General features: G+C 42.4%; 1 protein-coding gene across 1 annotated transcript in view; it reads left to right on the top strand.

The window, feature by feature from the left end:
- Positions 1 to 26,341, top strand: part of sycp1 (synaptonemal complex protein 1) — a 230,083-nt gene that overhangs the window by 172,325 nt on the left and 31,417 nt on the right. Inside the window, exon 19 of the mRNA XM_063042478.1 lies at positions 13,706 to 13,761. Within this exon, the coding sequence (XP_062898548.1) occupies positions 13,706 to 13,761 (56 nt within the window). The remainder of the gene's footprint in view (positions 1 to 13,705; positions 13,762 to 26,341) is intronic.

The raw sequence follows: 26,341 nt of genomic DNA, 5'->3' as shown, positions 1-26,341 counted from the left end.
TTACAAAAGTAATCAAGCAAATGTTTTCTCACTCTTTATTAAAGTTCACTGGCATAGTTCTCATGAGATATCAGAGTAACATATTTATGAATCTATTTAGTCTAAAAAGCAATTTATTAGTCTCTGATTTTTAATTAGTTCCATGTATTGTTTAATTGATGGCTTTTGTTTATCTAGCTGAACTCTTTGAAAAAACAACTGGAAAATAAGAACATCTCTGCTGAAGAACTGAATCAAGAGGTATAGAATTCAAAAATATATAACATAATTGTGTGAGGAATATAGTCCTAGGAAGTTCTACGTATGTACAGGTTTTAAAAAATGGTGTGCAGTTAAGAATGGGTTTAACCTAGTGGAGAGCAATTATGTCTCCTTTTCTGCACCTCCTTGCACCCTGTGGAGAATTGACTAATTGCCACTGGAATATTTATTAGTGTAAGAAACATTTTTACCGGCATTAAAGATTCCCATATAAAGCCAGCAATAGACAAGTGCCTAACGTTCATTTCAATTTCACTTCTTTGCTTATCTATAGAACAACCTTTACTGACTACGTTTTCCTACATTCAATGCAAAGAACAGCTACTCAAATTACTTTAGTTGAACACACTGAGATCCCACTTCCCTACAGGTTCAGATGTTAATCTGGAGCATTTCAGATTGTTCCATCATAGGTGAAAAACATTAGTATTCGCTTACTGAACTGTTTGAAGGATGAGGCTTTTCAATTCTTCTCTCAATTCATCTGTCTCCACTGCATCTGCTCTCAGGCTGAGGTTTTTCATTCCTTCTCTCAATTTCTCTATCTCTGCCACATCTGCTCTCAGGATAAGACTTTTCAATTCAGAATGAAGGAGATGTCATCCTCCTTCAAGGAAAGGGGCTGCCCTTTCTCCACTATCAACACTGCCCTCAACCGCATCTTTTCCATTTCGCACATGTCTACCCTCACCCCATCCTCCCGCCACCCCACCAAGGATAGGGTTCCACTTGTCCTCACTTACCTCCCCACCAGCCTCTGCATTCAGCACATAATTCTCCGTAACTTTCTGCCATCTCCAATGGGATTCCATCACCAAGCACGTTTCCTCCCTCACCCCACTTTCTACTTTACGCAGGGATCACACCCTACGCAACTCCCTTGTCTATTCATCCCACCCCACTGATCTCCCTCTTGGCACTTACCCTTACAAGTGAAACAAGTGCTACACCTGCCCCTACAGCACCTCCCTTGCTACTATTCAGGGCCTCAATCTGTCTGGCAGAACTTGACATCAATCTCAATAATTTCTCCTTTGTCTCCTCCCACTTCCTTTGAACAAAAGGTGTAGCCATGGACACTCGCATGGGTCCCAGCTATGCCTGCCTGTTTGTTAGCTAAGTGGAACGGTCTACGTTCCAAGCCGGTGTCTGGTGTCACTCCCCAGCTTTTCCTACACTGCATCTACGATTTCATTGGTGCTGTTTCCTGCATCCACGTGGAGCTTGTTGTCTTCATCAACTTTGCCTCCAACTTCCACCCTGCTGTCAAATCTACCTGGTCCATTTCTGCTTCCTCTCTTCCCTTTCTCAATCACTCTGTCTCTATCTCTAGAACTTATCTACTGATGTGTATTATAAACCCACAGACTCTCACAGCTACCTGGACTACTTGTAAATATGCCATCCCTTCTGTTAATTCCTCTGTTTCCACCACGTCTTCTCTCAGGATGAGGCTTTTCATTCCAGTACTAAGGAGATGTCCTCCCTCTTCAAAGAAAGGGGCTTCCTTTCCTCCACCATCAACACTGCCCTCAACCGCATCTCTTGCATTTCACGCACATCTGCCCTCATCCTCCTGCCTCCCCACCAGGGATAGGGTTCCTTTTGTTCTCACCTACCACTCCTCCAGCCTCCGCGTCCTGCACATAATTCTCTGTAAGTTCCAGCATCTCCAATGGGATCCCACTACCAAACACATCTTTTCCCCCCTCCCCACTTTCTGCTTTCCTCGGGAATCGCTCCCTACGTCACTCCCTTGTCCATTTGTCCCACCCGACTGATCTCCCTCCTGGCACTTATCCTTGCAAGTGGAACAATTGCTACACCTGCCCCTATACCTCCTCCCTCACTACCATACAGGGCCCCGAATAGTTCTTCTAGGTGAGGCAACACTTCACCTGAGAGTCTGTTGGGGCCATCTACTGTATCTGGTGCTACCGGTGTGGCCTCCTGTATATCAGTGAGACCTTACGTGGATTGGGAGACTGCTTCACTGAGCACCTACGCTCCATCCACCAGAAAAAGCGAGATCTCCCATTCGCCACCCATTTTAATCCATTTCCCATTCCTATTCAAATATGCCATTCCATGCAAACACGAGGAATTCTGCAGATGCTAGAAATTCAAGCAACACACATCAAAGTTGCTGGTGAATGCAGCAGGCCAGGCAGCATCTCTAGGAAGAGGTACAGTCGACGTTTTGGGCCGAGACCTTTTATCAGGACTAACTCTTACTAGCAAACCCTTACAGGCAAAATCTCTTACTAGTTCTTCCTTCAGTTAGTCCTAACGAAGGGTCTCGGCCCGAAACGTCAACTGTACCTCTTCCTAGAGATGCTGCTGCGCTCACCAGCAACTTTGATGTCAATCCATGGCCTCCTCTACTGCTGCAGTGAGGCCACACAGGTTAGAGAAGCAACACTTATTTCATCCAGGTAGCCTCCAACCTGATGGCATGAATATCGATTTCTAGAACTTCTGGTAATGGCCACCACCACTGCCCCCCCCCCCCCACCCCCGGCACCTCACCATTTCCCATCCCCTTTTCCCTCTCTTACCTTATTTCCTTGCCTGTACTCTCTGGTGCTCCTCCCCTCGTCTTTTTTTCCATGGTCTTCTGTCCTCTCCTATTAGATTTCCCCCTTCTCTGGCCCTATATCTCTTTCACCAATCAACTTCCCAGCTCTTTACCTCCCCTCCCCCCTCCTGGTTTCACCTATCACCTTGTGTTTCTTCCTTCCCTTCCCCCACCTTCTAACTCTGACTCCTCATTTTTTTTTCTCTAGTCCTGAGGAGGACTCTCACCCGAAACATCGACTATACTCTTTTCCATAGATGCTGCCTGGCTTGTCGAGATCCTCCAGAATTTGTGTGTGTTGCTTAGATTTCCAACATCTGCAGATGTTCTCTTGTTTGTAACTGTTTGAGGGCATAGTTTGAGATTCTATATTTGATGTAATTTGTCAATTGACTTAAGTTGAAATTCTAGGGCATGTTGATATTAAGTAGGAGGTATTTGATTCCTTGGAAGACATCGAGGTGGATACTATGAGAGGCAAGGAAGGAGATTTCTGAGACCTTGACTGTGATCTTTGAATCCTCTTAAGCCATAGGTGAGGTCCCACCAGACTGAAGTATAGCCAATGTTGTTCCTTTTGTCACGTACCCCATGATGGGAATAAAGAACCAGCAGAGATGAAAAATACTTTGGAGTCCAGTATTGCTATTAACTAATAATATTTATTAGTAACTATGCAATACAGTAATATAAATGTAGATAAATCAAACAGGTTAGCAATGATGTATATATATATATATATATAATGTAAGTAAATCAGTAAGTGTGGAAATATAAATGAAAAACCAAGCTTCTTTAAATCTAGGGGTGAAAAGATACAGTCTTACGATGATGAGTAAAGTTCAATTCAGTTCATGGTATTGTGTTGAGTAGTGATGGAGAGAGAGAGAGGGAGAGATTTGAGTCTTCAGGTGAGCTGGTGCCGTCGATCTTCTCGTTGTCCTCCGAAATCCTTTACAAGTCACCGACTGTGATTTCAACGAAGGGGACTGGTTTCCTGTGGTGGAGCTATCACCCAGGCAAGGATGGACACATGGACAACTCCTCACCGGTCACTGCCTTTTGTTTTCACTGCAAGAGCCACTGATTGATCTGCCTGATCGATCCTCCAAAAATCCTTTTCCTGCGGGCACAACAAAGCTCATTCAGTGTCCAAAACATGTGTCTGAGGTCAATATCATCTGACCTCCTATTTATCTTACCGTACTGGGTACCAACTGTCATTCAAATAACTCCTCCTTCCTTTCTCTGTGTAAGAAATGCACAAGCAGGTGAATGTTCTTGAGAAGTATAAACGTGCTGCCGGAAAATCATAACATCGATTGTCCATCAAATAATGCCGCCTTTGGTCACCATAGCAACTTATGAGCTGCTCGGTGCCATCTGCAACTCAGTAGGAATCCAAAAGTCTTGCCTTAAAGTGACAGTCCAACAGTTAATCTTCATCTCTCTCTCTCTTTTCAAAACAAGATATCGGTGGTAAATACCTCCCTCTCTCTCTTTTCAAAAGCACAGTCCTTAGGGGTAATCGAGTACAGTTCATAGGGGTAATTCAGGACCTCGTCACACTTTGGTTCAAAAGGGCAAAGGAAAAATTTGATGAAATTATAAACCAGTGAGTTTTGTGACGAAAGAGGGTTACAAAAGTACACATAGACTAAGATGTTAACTGTCCTGTGCTAGCACCAGTGGGATCAACAGTTGATCTGCCACCTGTCTTCAGGAGAGAGAGATAAGTAAGACAATGGAGCAGCATTTGGAAATTTTAATGAAGAGACGAGAGAGTTTAACGGAAGGAGACATCGGTCTGAGTATTGTCAAGACCGGCTCCTTTTGAACCCTGAACTGTTTGAAGTGTCATGGACAGGCGATACCCCAGCAGGGGAATAAAAAGGGACAGGTTCGCGAAGGCAATCGACACACGACTCCACAAGGTAACGAGACCCTGAAAGCGGTGTTCCCCCCCCTCCACTAGTTGGTGGGAGTTGTTGGAGGTCTGGTCGCGGGACCAGCCATAGATGCACAGGGTAGAAAGGTACGGATCGGCGGGAACCTGGTGTGTGTGTCCACCCTTGCCTGGGTGCCCGGTTCACCGCAGAAGAACGATCGTATCGGGAACAGAGGGGTCACAGTCGGTGACCTCAGAGGACATTACCAAGGATTCGCCCGAAAGCTAACTGCGAGGAATATCGAAGGTCTGTGTGGAATCCGTTTTGAATATTCATTCGCTTTCGCTCTCTCTCCTTTTTCCCCGCCCAACGGCACAACAGTGATTACTGCGAACTGAACTGAACTCAATTGAACTGAACTTTGCGTCACTTGAAACTGGTCATTTACCCCTAGACTGCGATAGAGCTTGATTGATCCTATTATCCTAGTTCTGTGTACATGTGTGTTTTATCGTTGCTGAACTGTTGCATTTATTATCCTTATGATTAGAGTCTGTGTTGCTTATTTCTTTAATAAAACTTTCTTAGTTCCAGTAATCCAGACTCCAACTAAGTGGTCCATTTCTGCTGGTTTGGCAACCCAGTTACGGGGTATGTAACAGTTTATAGTTGTCACCAGTGGTAGGGAAATTACAGGAGGTGATTCTTATGGACAGTACTTATTCACATTTGGAAAAATGTCACATTTTAAGGGAAAGTTAGCAGGCATTTTGTGGGACAGGTCCAGTCTCATAAAATTGATTGAGGTTTTTGAAGAACTAATGAAACTGATGGACAAGGGTAGACAGAGAATAGCAGGTGCTTTTTAATTTGGACAAGTGTGAGTTGGAGTACTATGTGCAGTCTGTTGGCCACATTAAGACTGAAGGCTTTGGAGAGTGTGCAGAAGAAATTCACCTGGATGTTGCCCGGATTGGACGGTATTAGTAGTTATAAGGAGAAGTTAAACAAGCTTAGATTGTTTTCTCTTTAGTATTGGAGGCTGAAGGGTGAATAAACAGGTGTATAAAATTATGAGAGAAATGTACAGAAAAATAGGGTAGATCGAGTCTTCCTAGGACTGAATTGCAAATACTAGAGGACATAAGTTTAAGGTGAGAGTGTGGAAGTTGTGGTAAGGCAAGGGTTAAAGACAACATCAAGTTGACAATGACTGCAGAGGTGTATAGTCAAACCCACACAAGGAAGACCTTTGAAGTGAGATTGCCAGAGCTTACTGCAGACGACAGGTGAGAATGACTGAGGCAGTGTGTAATCAACCTAGAAGAATATAGTTTCCCTTTACAATTTGATTTGCCAGAGACAGATGAGATAGGTATAACATAAGGATGTGAAATAGACCCAACAACTAAGGGACAATTGCTTTAATAACTTCAAAGTACCATCATGACTTTCAACATCTCTTGTGAATAACGATTGATCTTGAAAGTAAGGAATTCAAGCATCTACAATTTACCAATATCCATAATTGATGAACCAATTCTGTATAAAAATAGCAGTTTTTTGATCAGCTTTCAGAACTGTGTGGGTGACATGGGCCATGCTGTTCTCCTTATGCACAAGTAAAATAAAAATATGTTTTAGTCATAAGAATGCATGTGTTCTAGACCTAGTTATTTTAGGTTATTTTATTATTGGCGATGACGAGGAGGAGTGTTCAAAGATGTTGAAGGCAAGGTTTTTATTTACACAAAGTGTGGCAGGTGCCTGGATGTCCTGAGACATGAGGGGTGGTAGAAGCAGATATAAAAGTTGCATTTAAGAGACAATGAGACAGGTACAGGCAAGGAGTAGAGGCATACTGATCATGTGCAGGCATATGGGATTGGCATCATGGTTAGCTTACCTATGGTGATCTGAAGGGCCTTTTGCTGTACTGTATTGTTCTGCATTCTATATTAACTGCTAATAACAGATGGAAAAAAGTAGTAGCAGAACAGTGTGCTTCTGGGTGGTTTTTATGTGTTTTTATTCTTTTATTAGGGTTCATTAGTGCGCATGCACCGGTCATGCATGCAGCCTGTTACAGCCGTTCTGATCAGTATTCTTACTTTTTTCTTCTTACTTTTTAACTTCCGTTATTTTTTGTATTTTTTTTCACGGTAACACGTTGAAGCTGCACCCTCTCTAACATGCTGGTAGAGAGAGTTTTATTTGGGTTTTTAGCGCTGGAAATAGTTACATTCTGACACGTCTCATTAGCGGGACAGAAGCATGGTCACATTGTTTATTCCAGGGACCAGCTGCTTGCGCTTATGCCGGCCGGTTTAGCGACACCCCTGCTGAAATCTGGAGGAAAACACACAGAGGATGCAGTGAGGGATCACAAAGTCGGGGAAAGAGGACCAGGTCGAGACAACAGAGACTTATGGAGAAGAAGAGTTTGGTGGGTAATAAAATGGACGAGTTCACGGCGCTAGCCAGGCGTCAGAGAACATTTCAGGAGTGCAATGTTATGTGTTTCACTGGAACAGGGCTACACGAGGACATACCCGATCAAAACTTTTCCAGACCATTCAGGCTGACCGGAAGTGCACTGAGAGTGATAAACATAAAGGAGTTGGGTGCTTACTGTTCTGGTTAACAACAGATGGTGCAATCCGGGTCATATTACGATCGAGGAACGTGTTTGTAGACCAGATATTGAACTTTTTACTGTTGGACTTTGGTTGTATTCCACCGAGATACAACACTGGGCATCATGGGAGGTCTGGCCATCGAACTTGCAGCTCCTCCCGTGGAGGGTCAGACACCCTGAGCCAATAGACTGGTCCTGGACTTATTTTCCATCTGGCATAGTTTGCATTTTGTTGTTTGATTGTTTGTGATTTTTGTATTGCTATATTTATGCTCTATTCTTGGTTGGTGCAGCTGTAACGAAACCCAATTTCCCTCGGGATCAATAAAGTATATCGATCTATCTACCTATCTATTATTTGCATAATCAATCACCATTCACAGTACGATAATGATAAATGATAATGAATAATAAACTTAGAGCATGGAACTACAACGTTTTGGCCATTACATAAACTTGGCTATCACAAGAGCAGGAATGGCTGCTGGTTAGTAAGGGATTTCAAAAAGGGTGGAGGTGGGTGTTAAAGAGATGGGGGATTGGCATAACTAATCAGGGATAGTATCACAGCAGAAAGGGATGGCATTGTGGAGAGATTGTTTACTGCATCAGTGTTGGTGGAAGGCAGAAACATATGAGGAACAATTATTCTAATGAGATTGGCATTAGCGGCGGACCAATTGATTGGCATTAGCAGTGGACCAGTCGATTCACAGACAGAGAGAACTTTGAACAAGTCGGGGAGAAGAGTTTAAAAAAGGAGCATTTTGCAGGGCTCAGCACATTAGTGGCGGACCAATCAATTCGCAGAGAGAGCTTCACACAGGTCAGGGAGAAGAGTTTAAAAAAGGAGTGTTTTGAGGGGCTCAGCACACTAGCGGCAGACCAATGGATTCTTGATTCATTAGCAGAAGCAAATAAAAGTAAAGCAGGGTCATTGTGTGAGTGGCCCAGTGTAGGAGTGGGAACTTGAGGCTTTGTCTCAAGAGGTTTTGGTCAGGAGACCCAGGTTCGAGATATCTTGTTTGACCTGCAGAGGAATTTGCAGTGGGAGGGTAAAGATCCAGTTGTCATGGTTCATGTGGGTACCAACAACATGGATAGAATGAGGAAAGAGGTTCTGCTGAGGGAATTTGAGCAACTAGGGACTAAATTAAAAAGCAGAACCAAAAAGGTGGTAATCTCTGGATTCCTACCTGAGCCACATGCAAATTGATATAGGGTCAAGAAGATTAGAGAGTTAAATGTGTGACTCAAGGATTGGTGTGGGAGAAGTGGGTTTGAATTCATGGGAAATTGGCACCATTATTGGGGAAGGAGGAAGCTGTACCAATGGGATGGGCTCCACCTGAACTGTAATGGAACCTGGATCCTCGAAAATCACATAACTAGGACTGTAGATATGGCTTCAAACTAAATAGTAGGGGGTGAGTTCAACAGATTGGAGAAGTATGAATAAAGTAAAAGAGAAAAGCGTGGATAAAGCTAAAGTAAAAACAGGAGATAAAAAAGAGAAAAGTAAGAGTGGAGTGAAGAAAAGTCAAGTGCAAAAGAGAAAAAGATTACAAGATTTTAAAAGCACATTGAGTGTAAGGGCAGTTTATCTGAATGCCCACAGTATTCGAAACAAGGTCAGTGAACTGTTGCTCTAATCAGTAGAAAGAGGTATGGTTTAGTGCCACTACAGAAACGTGGTTGCAGCGTGGAGAGGATTGGGAATTAAATATCCAAGGATATCAGGTAATACGGAAGGATAGGCAGGAAGGTAAGGGAGGTGGGGTAGTGCTCTTAATTAAAGATGAGATCAGGACGATAGTGAGAGACAATATGAGATCTAATGCTGAATCTATCTGGGTAGAGATTAGGAATAGTAAAGGGAAAAAAAAATACTGGTGGGATTTGTCTATTGGCCAGATGAATAACATTACAGTGGCACAGGCAATAAAGAGAGAAATATCTGAGGCATGTAAGAATGGAATAGCAGTTATCATGGGGGACTTTAACTTGCACATAGATTGGGTGAATCAAGTTGGTGGAGGCTGTCTTGAGGACTTCATAGAACGCACCTGTGATGGCTTTCTTGAACAACGTCTTGAACCTACAAAGGAACATGCTATCTTAGATCTGGTCCTGTGCAATAAGACAGGTGAAATTAGTGATCTTGTTGTTAGGGATGCTCTTGGAAAGAGTGATCATAGTATGATTGAGTTTCTCATACAAATGGAGGTTGCAATAGTTTGATCAAAAACCAGTGTATTATGCTTGAACAATGGAAACTACAATGAGATAAGGAACGATTTGGCTAGTGTAGACGGGAAACACAAGCTATATGGTGGGATGTTTGAGGAACAGTGGAAGGTTTTCAAAGAGATTTATCACAGTGCTCAACAAAAGTATATTTCAGTTAAAAGCAACAACAGTAAGAGTGGGGAGAGCCAGCCTTGGATAACTAAGAAAATAAAAGAAGGCATCAAACTAAAAGCTTGTGTGTACAAAGTTGCCAAGAGTAATGGGAAACTGGAAGATTGGGAAGACTTTATAAAGCAACGAAGAGCCACAAATCGAGCAATAAAGAAAGGGAAGATATTTTATAAAAATAAACTAGCAAATAAAATAGATAGTAAAAGTTTTTATAATTATATAAAGTGGAAAAGGGCGGCTAAAGTAAATGTAGGTCCCTTGGAGGATGAGAAGAAGGATTTGATATTGGGTAATCAGGAAATGGCAGAGACTTTGAATGACTATTTTGTGTTGGTCTTCATGGTGGAGGACACATCTATCATGCCAAAAAAAGATGTTATGGGTGCAATGAGAAGTGAGAATCTCGATACAATAGCTATCACTAAAGAGGTAGTGCTTAGCAAACTTGTGGGCCTGAAGATAGATAAGTCCCTTGGTCCTGATGGAATGCATCCCAGGGTACTGAAAGAAATGGCAGAAGTTATAGTAGAAGCTTTGGTGATGATTTACCAAAATTCTCTGGATTCTGGGCAGGTCCTAGCGGATTGGAAGATGGGGAATGTTATGCCACTGTTCATAAAAGAATGTAGGCAGCAAAAGGCAGGTAACCATAGGCCAGTTAGTTTAACATCTGTAGTTGGGAAAATGCTTGAAGCTATTGTTAAAGAAGAAATAGCGAGGCATCTGGAAAGAAATGGATCCTTCAGGCATACGCAGCATGGATTCAGCAAAAGCAGATCCTGTTTGACAAACTTATTGGAGTTCTTTGAGGATATAATGAGCGCAGTGGATAGAGGGGAACAGATGGACATTATTTACTTCGATTTCCAGAAGGTGTTCGATAAGGTGCCGCATAAAAGACTTATCAATAAGATAAGGATGCATAGAGTTAGGGGTGATGTATTAGCATGGATAGAGGAATGGTTAAGTAATAGAAAGCAGAAAGTTGGGATACATGGGTGTTACTCTGGTTGGCAATCAGTGGTGAGCGGTGTGCCGCAGGGGTCAGTGCTGGGCCTGCAACTGTTCACAATATGCATTAACAATCTGGAAGATGTGTAGTGTATCTAAGTTTGCTGATGATACTAAATTGAGTGGAAAGGCCATTTGTGCAGAAGATATGGATAGTCTGCTGAGAGATATAGATAGATTAAGTGAGTGTGCAAGGGTCTGCCAGATGGAGTAAAATGTTGGTAAATGCAAGGTCATCCACTTTGGAAGGAAAAATGGAAGAGCAAATTATTACTTAAATGGTAAAAAATTGTAGCATACCGTTGTGCAGAGAGACTTGGGAGTGCTTGTGCATGAATCACAAAAGGTTGGTTTGCAGGTGCAGCAGGCTATCAAGAAGGCAAATGGAATGTTGGCCTTCATTGCTAGAGGGATTGAATTTAAGAGCAGGGTTCTTCCAGATTTTTGTGTGTTGCTCCAGTCTCTTGCAATCTCTTGTCTCTCAATACTACGTCATTCTGCTGTGTGCATTCAAGTAATTTTATCCTTGAATTATTTTTGTAATCCCTAGCTTTACCTGTCAAATTATTCTTTGATTTGTACTCAATATAGATTCTTGTCACATTGTTTATTTTCCTTAATAGTACCGATCTCTTAGCCTTGTCTCTGCTCTTTAATCCACCATATTTTTCCAACTTTGATTCTTTGCCTTCACTATCTAGTGTTAAGTCATTTCCATATCCCTTGCTGTAAAACTCTGCACCTTAACTATTGCAGTGTCACACAAGCAGCAAGAACCTACTTTTGCAACACCAAATTTAGAACCATACATTAATTTCTCCAGTTTTATTTGCCCATCTGCCAATCTTCCCATGGCTCAGGTAATAATCCAGAGATAGTTACCTTCAAAATTCTGTGCCTTTATTCAGTGCCTAGATCCTCAAGCAGACAATGCAGTAACTAATTCTATGTCCTCCATAAAAGTTGATGTCTACAGGTATCACAATGACAGGACCTTCTCCCACTTACTGTATCTTCTTCTCTAACCCTGAGAGACTTCTGGTTAATAAATTTATCCACTCTGCAGCCTCTGTTCTCCTTGAAACAAACTGAGTAAACCTCAAATCCAGCTAACAGTTGCAAAAGATGCGTCTCTGGCATTCTAGAGTTTTAGTATTCTCTTCTTTCTTATTGCTACATTTATGACCACAGACAAAATCAGAAAACACTATCTTTAAGGTGACATCCCTACCCCACTGTACAGAACTCCCAGATAACTCTCCTACATCATGATTTATCACTTAACTATAGCTTAGTCTTTAGTTTAATAACTGAGACAAAGCTTTTAGAGTAATAAATACTTATTACAGAAGAGTGCATGGTGTGCAAGAACTCCCTTGTGGTGCAGCTGTGAATATGAATTGTCCTACCATCCTTAATACAAATTAATTAAATGTGATTATTTTATACAATAAATGATTGTCCATATTTATATATTCTTATAATCTAAACAAAGTATGTGTTTTTAAACTTAGTCTTCTCTGTTGTGTGTGGAAAGTCAGAATTTTTAGGGTAATGGATGGGCTTCCAATGAAAAGATTGCTTCATCCTAGATAGCATCAAGCTTCTTAAACACAGTTGAAGTTGCAGTCATGCAGGCAAATGGAGACTGTCATGTTGCTGACCTATCCCGTATACCTGGTAAGAAGTCTTAAGGTTGGGAGTAGATGATTCACTTACCACCTGTCCTGCCCCTCGACCTGCTTCTAGAAAGACAACGTTCAGTTCAGATACACTGTCCAAGTTCTTAAGCAGTAGTATCTCTTTCAGGATGCTGATTGGTAACACTTGGCAATGATAATTCCATTGAATATCAAAGGTAGGTGGTTTAACTGTTTCCTATTAGTGGTCATTGCCTGTATTTGTGTGGTGCAAATGTTATTTATCAGTTATCAACAGAAATTGAGCTAAGTTGAAACAAGCTAGAATGGTGTTTTGATAATAAAATCAAACTGTCTTTATAATATGACTTTTGTTCTAAGAAATTAAAATTACTTACACCCCTGTTGTCAATTCTTGCTTGAATTTTGTCCAGCTGTCGTGCCATGCAGGTGCACAGAGTTGCAAATGGAAATGAACATACTGCAATTGTTAGCAAGCATCTTCACTTCTGGCCTTATGAAGTAACATATTTGGTACAGCTGATCACCATCAATTATAAGGAAATTAGACATAGGCAACAAATGCTAGCCTTTGCAGTGGGCAATATCATATAAATGAACAAAAAAATTGGCTGTTTACTCTAATACCTCTTTATATAACTTGGTGTCATTTTTTTCTGTGACAGCACTCATGTTGAGCTTTACTGTAAGTACATATAAAGAAGCTGTGCTATTGTTAATAAAGTGACCCTGGGTATAGGACTAAATTTGGTTGGCTTGTGCCTTGCAACTTCCCAAAACATGTCCAAACATTATATCAGGCTTCACATCAGTCCCACAAAAATAATTTTTCACCTTTCATTGTATTTCTTTACAGGACCAAATGATTTAGTTCATGGGCAAACAGAAAGTGCTTGCTACAAACCCTTACCTTGCTCCATGTGTATGAATCTTATCTGAACTTTTGTTGAGCATAAAACATGTATTATTATTCTGCTCATTCATATTTATTATTTTATTCATTCCTCTTAATAGAATAAGAGTTTGAAAAAAAAGTTTGTGGAAGAAAGTAAGCAGTCTAGCATTTATAAAACTGAGGTATGTTTAATTAATGAAAATTAATTTTATTTGCAATAGGGGAAAATTGCTGGACTAAGTGAGTAACCTAATGTTAAATATCTCTTGCTCCTGGGGTTTGAATTAAACCCAGGCTAAAAGACTGAAATTCTTATGTTTTCTGTACATTATAAGATTCACTGTTTTCCAGTTGTCAACAGGTGTCTCAAATTTTATCTGATCACTATGACAGAAATGTGGTCAGTGGTAAGATAGTCCCTAGAAGAATGTTTGCACTACGCTGTCACATCTAGCATATTGAAAATGAAAATGATTTTTGGACTCATACGAAATGTCTGTGGTTATTCTTAGAAAAAAAAACTATTCAGTGGTCTCAAATATCTTTTATGTTCACACAGTTTTACATTTTTTCTGCTCTCCATCCTTCCACATCCTACAGTCCTCACCCCCACCCTTAAAATATTAATACATTTTCCTTTTAATTGTTGTTTTTATGTCTGATCTCACTGCCTTTGTAGATAGGAGATTTGATTTCCCTTATTGATTCTTTTATTATCATCTTAAATCTATGACCTTTCGTCTGTTTTGCCAACAGAAACATTTATTCTTTATCAAAACTCCCTTTAATATTGAATTCTTTTAAGAAATATTTATTTTACCCTCTTTTCTCTTTGGAGAGCAATTCATGCTTATTAAACAAGAGACAAGGAACTCAGTGGAACAACCAAGGTCCGTGAAGGGGCATGACAGCCCAGATTCCAGCATCTGCTGTGTCCTGTGTTCTATATTTATCAAATCAATAACTGCCTTATTCTTCTTGCTATTTTAAATCCCTATCCCTTTATCCAAGAACTTCATATCCTTACAATGCACCCCGGCTAAGGTTTAATTGGTGACATAAAATGTTTTGTACTCTAAACTGCTATTTATAAAGCCACTATTTGCAAGAATAATTAAAAAATAAAGAATTACATAGTTCCTAGTATCTGGCTCCAATGTAAGATTAAGTAGTATAAACTTGACCAAGATTGCTGAGGTAAGATTCCACCTCACAGTTCACATTCTTCCTTTAGTACAAGTAAAAATAATTCCACTGATCATCATGGGGAAATGCTTGAATGGTTGTAGATGGTCATTGGCAGGCACTTGTGTAATATGATGGTAATTTTCCCCTTATTATCCCAAGAATGAGAGTTTTGAAAACCCTTTCTTTAATCTGGGTATGAATTGCCTCCTTGTTGGAGTCATGAATCACCAAAATAGCGAACTCAGTTGAGTTTAAGGTAATTCGGCAAACCCTAACAGCACATTTACGCTCTTCTTCTACTTCCTCCGACTGCTGCTAAAAAGAGTACAAACTGTAAGCTCATTGTAGCATCCTTCATAAATATTTGGAGCAAACTTTGCAGGCTAAGAACTACCTAACAGAAGCCTGAACATGCTTGAAAAACAGTTTTGTAGCTGGACTTTGAGGGCCTACCTCAGAAATGCTATCCCAGGGATCACTAGATACTTTAAAGGTCATTTGTGGGAACCCTGCTAGAGGGTGTGGATTTTTTTTATTAGTTTTTCAGGATCTGAGCATCACTGGTAATACCAGCAATTATTACTGTAATTGCCTCTGAGAAGCTGTTAGTGAACTGATCATTGAACTGCTACAGTTCTTCTAGTTAAGAAACTCTCACAGAGTTTTAAATATGGAATTCCAGCATTCAGATCTAGTGCTAATGAAAGATCAGAAATGTATTTCCAAACCAGGATAGACTAGAAGGGTACCTGCAGGAGGTAGTTCCCATGACCCATGTTCTTCTTGGGAGATGTAGTTGCAACAGCTAGGCGAGTAACTACTCTGTGCAGCATCCACAAAGTGCATTGTAGATCCACAGTACATTTTGTAAACTGTACACACTGCACAATGCACACTGGTAGTAGTGGAGGGAATAACTGCTTATGGTGGTAACAGGGTACCAATTGACTGGGCTGCTTTGTTTTAGATGATATTCAGTTTTCTGAGAGATGTTGGAGCCTCACTTATCCAAGCAAGTGGAGAATACAGTGGATTCTGGTTGATTGGTACATATTGAGACCAGCACATTTTGGCCCAATTGGCCAAAAATCCATGGAAATAGTTCAAAAGGTATAAAAAAGGACAAATACATAATACAAATTATGTATTTAAATAAATTACAGAATATATTAAAACACTATCAATACTACAACAGTACTATAAAGCTGTATTAGTTCCTTTTAGTTATGGCAGAATTCATCTAATGTATGCTACCATGTTCTTTTAATTGATTGGAAATAAACAAAAAACAGCGTGGCCACCTTGTGCAGATAATATCTGTCTTCATACAATGCTTTTGATGACTGCATTCTCCAAATCTTCATTTTCATTGTAACATTCAACATGATTGTCTATACCTACAAATTCTTCACAGTTCTTTACTCATTAAGTAGTGAGTCATATCATTTTCATTCCAAGCCATTTCTGGCATAACCAAGCGTGAATGGTTGAAGCCGCGGTCAGCAAAATAGTTCTGAATTATTGTAATGTTTATTTCTCGCCAATTATCATTGACCAATATCATTGCTTTTTGAACACAAACCCACGCAACGATTTAAAAACTGTTCACTCTCAGCATGGTGTAGTGTCTAACACTCACACAAGTCATATGACTGATGCTAGTTAGAAACCGTTTGCCTACAGTCTTCTGTCCCAATTAAATAGCATAGTGTCCCAAATAAATGAAGGGAATCATGGCAATTTTCTTGATTAGTTTTTGTTCTTTATGAGTTGTCCCTTATAAGCAGCTGCTCTGATTAACCGATGAACAACAGGAATTCTGCAGATGCTGGAAATTCAAGCAACACACATCAAAGTTGCTGGTGAACGCAGCAGGCCAGGCAGCATCTGTAGGAAGAGGTGCAGTCAACGTTTCAGACCGAGACCCTTCATCAGGACTAACTGAAGGAAGAGTGAGTAAGGGATTTGAAAGTAGGAGGGGGAGGGATAGAGCCAAGAGCTGGACAGGTGATAGGCAAAAGGGGATACGAGAGGATCATGGGGCAGGAGGTTCGGGAAGAAAGAAAAGGGGGGGGGACCCAGAGGATGGGCAAGAGGTATACTCAGAGGGACAGAGGGAGAAAAAGGAGAGTGAGAGGAAGAATGTGTGCATAAAAATAAGTAACAGATGGGATACGAGGGGGAGGTGGGGCCTTAGCGGAAGTTAGAGAAGTCGATGTTCATGCCATCAGGTTGGAGGCTACCCAGACGGAATATAAGGTATTGTTCCTCCAACCTGAGTGTGGCTTCATCTTTACAGTAGAGGAGGCCGTGGATAGACATGTCAGAATGTGAATGGGATGTGGAATTAAAATGTGTGGCCACTGGGAGATCCTGCTTTCTCTGGCGGACAGAGCGTAGATGTTCAGCAAAGCGGTCTCCCAGTCTGCGTCGGGTCTCGCCAATATATAAAAGGCCACATCGCTTGTCCATTCGTCCCCCCCATCCCTCCCCACTGATCTCCCTCCTGGCACTTATCCGTGTAAGCGGAACAAGTGCTACACATGCTCTTACACTTCCTCCCTTACCAGCATTCAGGGCCCCAAACAGTCCTTTCAGGTGAGGCAACACTTCACCTGTGAGTCGACTGGGGTGATATACTGCGTCCGGTGCTCCCGATGTGGCCTTTTATATATTGGCGAGACCCGACGCAGACTGGGAGACCGCTTTGCTGAACATCTATGGTCTGTCCGCCAGAGAAAGCAGGATCTCCCAGTGGCCACACATTTTAATTCCACATCCCATTCCCATTCTGACATGTCTATCTACGGCCTCCTCTACTGTAAAGATGAAGCCACATTCAGGTTGGAGGAACAACACCTTATATTCCGTCTGGGTAGCCTCCAACCTGATGGCATGAACATCGACTTCTCTAACTTCCGCTAAGGCCCCACCTCCCCCTCGTACCCCATCTGTTACTTATTTTTATGCACACATTCTTCCTCTCACTCTCCTTTTTCTCCCTCTGTCCCTCTGAATATACCTCTTGCCCATCCTCTGGGTCCCCCCCCCCTTGTCTTTCTTCCCGGACCTCCTGTCCCATTATCCTCTCGTATCCCCTTTTGCCAATCACCTGTCCAGCTCTTGGCTCTATCCCTCCCCCTCCTGTCTTCTCCTATCATTTTGGATCTCCCCTCCCCCTCCTACTTTCAAATCCCTTACTCACTCTTCCTTCAGTTAGTCCTGACGAAGGGTCTCGGCCTGAAACGTCGACTGTACCTCTTCCTACAGATGCTGCCTGGCCTGCTGCATTCACCAGCAACTTTGATGTGTGTTGCCTGATTAACCGATGGCCCAGTTAATCAGAATCCACCATATTCTCTAAAATTCTTGATTAGTGCTCATGGATGATTGAAAGTCTCTGGGGAGTCGGAAGATGAATTACTCATTGCAATATACCAGCCTCTGACCTGATTTTGTAGCCACAGTGTTTATGCAGCTGATGTAATTGAGTATCTGGTCAGTGGTAATGCCCTGGATGCTGATGATGATGAAGTTGATGATGATTTTGCATGGCGTGTCAAAGATAGGTGGTTAGACACTTATTAGAAATGGTCATCATCCCCCACATCCACTGCAATCTGTTGAAGACTCCTTTAACATCCTCTAATTACTCCAACAATTCTTGCTGGCTTCTCAAACTATCTAGGTTTCTGATTGTACCTTTGTAGCTTAACAGGGTGAAGTTAAGTGTCAGCTACAATACAATGTCATTGTATTATAGTAATAGAATAGTCCATTTGACCCTTAGTGTTTATGTACCAAAACTGGAACTATTTTAGTTACTCCCACTTTCAAGTTCTTGGTCCATAATTTTGCAGTTTAAAGTATTCACCTATGTATGTTTTAAATGTGAGGGTTGCTTTTTTCGTCCACCACTATTTCAGACATTGAGTTCCAGATCCCCACCACCTTTTTGACTGGGAAAGTATCCTCAACTTCCTTCTCATCCTTCCACTAATTAACTTTATATCCTCTCTCTGGTAAGAGAAATAGTCTTTCTTAAACTTGTCTAGACCATTTGTAATTGAGTACAACTCATTGGAATATTCTGTCAAACAACAGGAATTCTGCAGATGCTGGAAATTCAAGCAACATACATCAAAGTTGCTGGTGAACGCAGCAGGCCAAGCAGCATCTATAGGAAGAGGCGCAGTCGACGTTTCAGGCCGAGACCCTTCGTCAGGACTAACAGAAGGAAGAGTGAGTAAGGGATTTGAAAGCTGGAGGGGGAGGGGGAGATGCAAAATGATAGGAGAAGACAGGAGGGGGAGGGATAGAGCCGAGAGCTGGACAGGTGATAGGCAAAAGGGGATACAAGAGGATCATGGGACAGGAGGCCTAGGGAGAAAGACGGGGGGGGGGTGACCCAGAGGATGGGCAAGAGGTATATTCAGAGGGACAGAGGGAGAAAAAGGAGAGTGAGAGAAAGAATGTGTGCATAAAAATGAGTAACAGCTGGGGTACGAGGGGGAGGTGGGGCCTAGCGGAAGTTAGAGAAGTCAATGTTCATGCCATCAGGTTGGAGGCTACCCAGACGGAATATAAGGTGTTGTTCCCATTTTAATTCCACATCCCATTCCCATTCTGACATGTCTATCCACGGCCTCCTCTACTGTAAAGATGAAGCCACACTCAGGTTGGAGGAACAACACCTTATATTCCGTCTGGGTAGCCTCCAACCTGATGGCATGAACATTGACTTCTCTAACTTCCGCTAGGCCCCACCTCCCCCTCGTACCCCAGCTGTTACTCATTTTTATGCACACATTCTTTCTCTCACTCTCCTTTTTCTCCCTCTGTCCCTCTGAATATACCTCTTGCCCATCCTCTGGGTCACCCCCCCCCATCTTTCTCCCTAGGCCTCCTGTCCCATGATCCTCTCGTATCCCCTTTTGCCTATCACCTGTCCAGCTCTCGGCTCTATCCCTCCCCCTCCTGTCTTCTCCTATCATTTTGCATCTCCCCCTCCCCCTCCAGCTTTCAAATCCCTTACTCACTCTTCCTTCAGTTAGTCCTGACGAAGGGTCTCGGCCTGAAACGTCGACTGCGCCTCTTCCTATAGATGCTGCTTGGCCTGCTGCGTTCACCAGCAACTTTGAGGAATATTCTGTCAATCTCTTTTCTACCACGGAAAACCCAGTTAAGTGAGCTGCCCTTTGTACCATAATTCTCCAACATGACAACATTTCACAAATCACTTACCCCATTTTATAGTATATTTTTCTCACAGTGTGGAGGCCAGGACCTTATAGGAATGGCCTGAGTAGTGTTTTGTACAGTTCTGGGAACAGTTTACTGTTTTTATACTTTTATGAACATTAATATTCAACAGTTTCTTATCTGTCATTCCTGCAATGTTCAGTGGTTCATGGACATGCTCTAAAAAATTCTTTTTTTTCTTTATATTATTTGCTATATTAAAATCTGTTATCAAATCAAGTTTGATTATTATTCAAGCATACATGAATACAGCCAAATGAAACAGCGTTCCTTTGAGGCCAAGGTACAAAACAAGGTGATCTTCATCAAGGGAATGGATATGGAAGTCGTCTGGGACTACAATTATCTGAGAACTCACCTGGATAATAAATTGGAGCGGACTGAAAGTACAAGGGCTCTGTACAAGAAGGGACAGAGCTGACTACTTCCTGAGGAGACTCTAGTCATTCAACTTCTACAGTACTATGCTGCAGATGTTCTACGATTCAATGGTTGCCAGTATTCTATTCTATTCTGTAGTCTGCTGGGGCAGCACGGTGAGAGCAGCTGATGTCAAGAAGATTGATAAGTTCAGCAGGAAGGCTGGTTCTGTTCTGAGGGGTAGAACTGGATTCCCTGATGGTTGTATCTGAGAGGAGGATGCTGCAGAAACTACAGAGCATAATGGACAATTCCTCTCACCGCATCCATGACATACTGGACAAATAGAGGAGCACCTTTAGTAAAAGACTGAGGTGCACCACTGAACACCACAGGAGATCCTTTCTCCCTGTGTCTATAAGACTCTACAACCCTTCCTTAAGTATATAACTATATGGTTTCATTGCACTTCCGTATCTTGCACTTGTTACTTTTTAATGCACATTTTTTCATACCTCAATGTTTACATTTTATATTTTAAAGTATATATTTCTGACTGAGCAACCTTGCAGCAATAATTTCCTTCAGGATAAATAAAGATTTATCTCATCTTATACATGGCACATTCAAAATAGCAATCCTCAGGATTGATAGCAAGATCATTGGTGACTGTAGAGGCCAATTCTGGATTTGCAGACTCAGGTGCAGTAGGGGCAGGGGAACAGCTGGGATGTGGGCTCTTGGGTAGTAGGATCCTTCCTGTGTCTCCTCTTCTCTTCAGCAGTTGCTCTTCTGGATTCCTCAAAATTCTTGGCTGCCCTATAGATCAGCATTCTCTAGCGGTCTCTGTTACAAGCCGGCTGCTGCCACTTATTGACCACAATATTTACCTGAGAGAGCTGCTGCCTAAATTGGTCTTTGTATCTCTTGCGGGGGCTGGGGGGCACCACGATCTCTCTTGCCCTGAGAGAGTTCTCCATAGAGTACTACTTTCGGTAGCCTGGAGTTGCCCATGTGAGGCACATGGCCTGACCAGTGGAGCTGCCTGAGTAGCAAAGTGACTTCAGTGCATCTCTAGGAAGAGGTGCAGTCGACGTTTCAGGCCGAAACCCTTCGTCAGGACTAACTGAAGGAAGAGTGAGTAAGAGATTTGAAGTTGGAGGGGGAGGGGGAGATCCAAAATGATAAGAGAAGACAGGAGGGGGAGGGATGGAGCCAAGAGCTGGACAGGTGATTGGTAAAAGGGATACGAGAGGATCATGGGACAGGAGGTCTGGGAAGAAAGACAAGGGGGGGGGACCCAGAGGATGGGCAAGGGTTATATTCAGAGGGACAGAGGGAGAAAAAGGAGAGTGAGAGAAAGAATGTGTGTATAAAAGTAAGTAACAGATGGGGTACGAGGGGGAGGTGGGGCATTAGCCGAAGTTAGAGAAGTCGATGTTCATGCCATCAGGTTGGAGGCTACCCAGATGGAATATAAGGTGTTGTTCCTCCAACCTGAGTTTGGCTTCATCTTTACAGTAGAGGAGGCCGTGGATAGACATGTCAGAATGGGAATGGGATGTGGAATTAAAATGTGTGGCCACTGGGAGTCACGACGGTGTCCCGATGACTCCACTCGGAGTTAAGGGCCTTCTTCTTCACCACTCTCTGGGAAAAACAGTTTCTCCTCATCTCCTTCTTAAATCTTCTCCCCTGAATCTTGAGGCAATGTCCCCTAGTTCTAGTCTCACCTACCAATGGAAACAACTTTCCTACTTCTATCTTATCTATCCCTTTCGAAATTTTTTAATGTTTCTATAAGATCCCCTCTCATTCTTGTGAATTCCAGAGAGCATAGACCCAGGCGACTCAATCTCTCCTCATAGGTTAACCCCTTCATCTCTGGAATCAACCTGGTGAACCTCCTCTGCACTGCTTCCAAAGCCAGTATATCCTTCCTCAAGTATGGAGACCAAAACTGCACACAGTACTCCAGGTGCGGCCTCACCAGTACCCTGTATAGTTGCAGCATGACCTCCCTGCTCTTGAATTCAATCCCTCTAGCAATGAAGGCCAACAATCCGTTTGCCTTCTTAATAGCCTGTTCTACCTGCAAACCAACTTTTTGCGATTCATGCACAATCACTCCCAAGTACCTCTGCACAACAGCATGCTGCACTCTTTCACCATTTAAATAATAATGTGCTCTTCTATTATTCCTTCCAAAGTGGATGATCTCACATTTACCAATGATGTATTCCATCTGCCAGACCTTGGCCCACTCACTTAACCTATCCATATCCCTCTGCAGACTCTCCACATCCTCGGTACAATTTGCTTTTCCACTCAGTTTAGTGTCATCAGCAAATTTTGCTACGCTACACTCAGGCCCCTCTTCCAAATCATCAGTGTAAGTGGTAAACAGCTGCGGGCCCAGCACCGACCCCGCACCCCACTCACCACTGACTGCCAACCGGAGAAACACCCATTTATACCAACTCTCTGCCTTCTATTCGTTAACCAATCCACTGTCCATGCCAATACACTTCCTCTGACTCCATGCATCTGTATCTTATTTATAAGTGTCTTGTGCGGCACCTTATTGAACGCCTTCTGGAAATCCAAGTTTACGACATCTATCTGTTCCCCTCTATCCGCTGCACTCATTATGTCCTCAAAGAACTCCAGTAACTTTGTCAAACAGGACATGCCCTTTCTGAATCCATGCTGCATCTATCTAATGAAACTACTCCTTTCTAAATGTTTCACTCTTCCTTCCTTAATGACAGCTTCAAGCATTTTCCCAACTACAGATGTTAAGCTAACTGGCCTATAGTTGCCTATCTTTCGCCTACATCCTTTTTTTAAAAAGTGGCATGACATTTGCTGTCTTCCAATCCGCCGGGACCTGCCCAGAGTCCAGAGAATTTTGTTAAATGATTACCAACACGTTGACTATAACCTCCGCCAATTCCCTCAGCACTCTGGGATGCATCCCAGCAGGACCGGGGGACTTAGCTACCTTCAGGCCCTCTATTTTTCTCATCACTATCTCTTTAGTGACAGTGACTTTATCAAGGTCCTCACCTCCCATTTCGTCCATAACATCATTCTTTGGCATATTAGACATGTCCTCCACCATGAAGACCGACACAAAATAGTCAATCAATGCCTCAGCCATTTCCTTATCACCCAATATCAATTTCCCCTTCTCGTCTTCCAAGGGACTGATGTTGACTTTAGTCACCCTCTTCCGCTTTATATACTTATAAAAACTTTTGCTATCTGTTTTTATATTTTGTGCTACTTTACTTTCACACTCTACCTTCCCTTTCCTTATTTCTTGTTTAGTTGTTCTTTGTTGCTTTTTAAAGTTTTCCCAATCCTCCAGTCTCCCAGTACTCTTTGCAACTTTGTACACATGAGCTTTTAATTTGATGCTATCTTTTATTTCCTTAGTTATCCAAGGCTGGCTCTCCCCACACTTTCTGTCATTACTTTTGACTGGAATATACTTTTGTTGAGCGCTGAAAAATCTCTTTGAAAGTATTCCACTGTTCCTCAACTGTCCTACCAAATAGCCTGTTCTCCCAATCCACATCAGCCAACTCCTCCCTCATCCTGTTGTAGTCTTCCTTGTCCAAGCATAATGCACTAGTTTTAGATCTAACTATTTCATCCTCCATCTGTATGCGAAATTCATTCATACTATGATCACTCTTTCCAAGAGGATCCCTGACTACAACATGGTTAATCTTACTTTATACTTTATTGTCGCCAAACAATTGATACTAGAACGTACAATCATCACAGTGATATTTGATTCTGCGCTTTCTGCTCCCTGGATTACAAATATTAAATAGTAAAAATTAGTAAATAATAAAAATTTAAATTATAAATCATAAATAGAAAATAGAAAAATGGAAAGTAAGGTAGTGCAAAAAAACCCAGAGGCAGGTCCGGATATTTGGAGGGTACGGCCCAGATCCGGGTCAGGATCCATTCAGCAGTCTTATCACAGTTAGAAAGAAGCTGTTCCCAAATCTGGCCGTACGAGTCTTCAAGCTCCTGAGCCTTCTCCGGGAGGGAAGAGGGACGAAAAGTGTGTTAGCTGGGTGGGTCGTGTCCGTGATTATCCTGGCAGCACTGCTCTGACAGCATGCAGTGTTAAGTGAGTCCGAGGACGGAAGATTGGTTTGTGTGATGTGCTGCGAATGTTCATGATCTTCTGCAGCTTCTTCCGGTCTTGGACAGGACAACTTCCATACCAGGTTGTGATGCACCCTAGAAGAATGCTTTCTACGGTGCATCTATAAAAATTAATAAGGGTTTTAGGGGACAGGCCAAATTTCTTTAGTTTTCTCAGAAAGTAAAGGTGCTGGTGGGCCTTCTTGGCAGTGAACTCTGCTTGGTTGGATCAAGTCAGGTCATTTGTGATATTGACCCCAAGGAACTTAAAGCTTTTGACCTGTTCCACTTGCGCACCACCGATGCAAATTGGGTCGTGCAGTCTGCTACACCTTCTGAAGTCAACAACCAATTCCTTCGTCTTGCTGACGTTGAGGGATAGGTTATTGACTTCGCACCATGCCACCAGGTTCTTAATTTCCTCTCTGTACTCAAACTCATCATTACCCGAGATACGGCCTACAATTGTTGTGTCATCAGCAAACTTATATATTGAGTTTGATGGCTACACAATCATGGGTGTACAGTGAGTACAGCAGGGGGCTGAGTACACAGCCTTGTGGGACACCGATGCTCAGAGTGATTGTAGAGGAGAGCTTGTCCCCTATTTTTACAGCCTGGTTCCCGTCTGTGAAGAAGTTGAAGATCCAGCTGCAGATCTGAGTGCTAAGGCCCTGGTTCCGGAGCTTAGGAATCAGTTTATTTGGAATGATGATATTAAAGGCAGAGCTGTAGTCAATGAAAAGGAGCCTTACGTATGCGTCTTTTTTCTCCAGGTGTTCTAAGGAGGAATGTAGGGCCAGAGAGATGGCATCTGCCATTGACCTGTTGCTCCGGTAGGTGAATTGCAAAGCGTCGAGGTTAACCGGTAGGCTGTGGTTGGTGTGTGCCATAACCAATCTCTCGAAGCACTTCATAGCAATTGATGTCAGAGCCACAGGTCAATAGTCATTCAGGCATGCCACCTTGCTCTTCTTCGGCATTGGGATTATCGTTGCCTTCTTAAAACATGAGGGGATCTTAGACTGAAGCAAGGAGCAGTTGAAGATGTCAACAAACACTCCAGCTAGTTCGCTTGCACAGGCCCGGAGAACCAGTCCCGGGATGCCATCTGGGCCCATCACCTTCCTTGGATTTATCTTCAGGAAGGCCCTTCTAACGTCCTCCTCGGTGACGATGAATCTCGATGCCACCACGTCCGGTTCATCCGGAGGGAGCGGGACGCTCCTCTTCTGTTCGAATCTTGCGTAGAATACGTTAAGTTTGCAGGACTAGATCTAAGATAGCATTTTCCCTTGTAGGTTCACTAACCTACTACTCAAGAAAGCCATCATGGATGCATTCTATGAAGTCCTCCTCAAGACTTCCTTGACCAACCTGATTCACCCAATCTATGTGGAAGTTGAAGTCCCCCGTGGCAACTGCCGTTCGGTTCTTACAAGCCTCAGTTATTACTTGGTTAATCGCCTCTGCCATTGCAATATTTATATTAGGTGGCCTGTATACAACTCCCACCAGTGATTTTTTTCCCTTTACTATTCTTAATCTCTACCCAGATGGACTCAACATTCTGCTCCATAGATCTTACATTGTTTCTCACAATCGCCCTGATCTCATCCTTAATTAAGAGTGCTACCCCACCTCCTTTGCCTTCCTGCCTATCTTTCCGTATTACGTGATACCCTTGGATATTTAATTCCCAGTCATCTCCACCTTGCAATCAGGTTTCTGTAATGGCCACTGAATCACATGCCTTGGTACTGATCTGTGCCTCAAGTTCGCTAACCTTGTTTCTAATACTACGGGCATTTAGATAAACTGCCCTTATACTCATTGTCCTTTTAGAATCAAATGACCTATGCGATTTTTGCTTTTTACTTTTATGCACTCTACTCTTACTTTTTTCTAACATCCCTGTAGTTTGAGCAGTCCGATTTCTCCCCTTTGTTCGTGTACAGGGAGACAATTACAACATTGTGTAGGTCATTTAGGACTGAACCTTTCTTC

The sequence above is a fragment of the Mobula hypostoma genome, chromosome 3 (genome assembly GCF_963921235.1).
Source record: "Mobula hypostoma chromosome 3, sMobHyp1.1, whole genome shotgun sequence".
NCBI lineage: Eukaryota > Metazoa > Chordata > Chondrichthyes > Myliobatiformes > Myliobatidae > Mobula > Mobula hypostoma.
The sequence above is the reverse complement of the archived record's forward strand: the minus strand, read 5'-3'. Positions and strand labels throughout refer to the sequence as shown.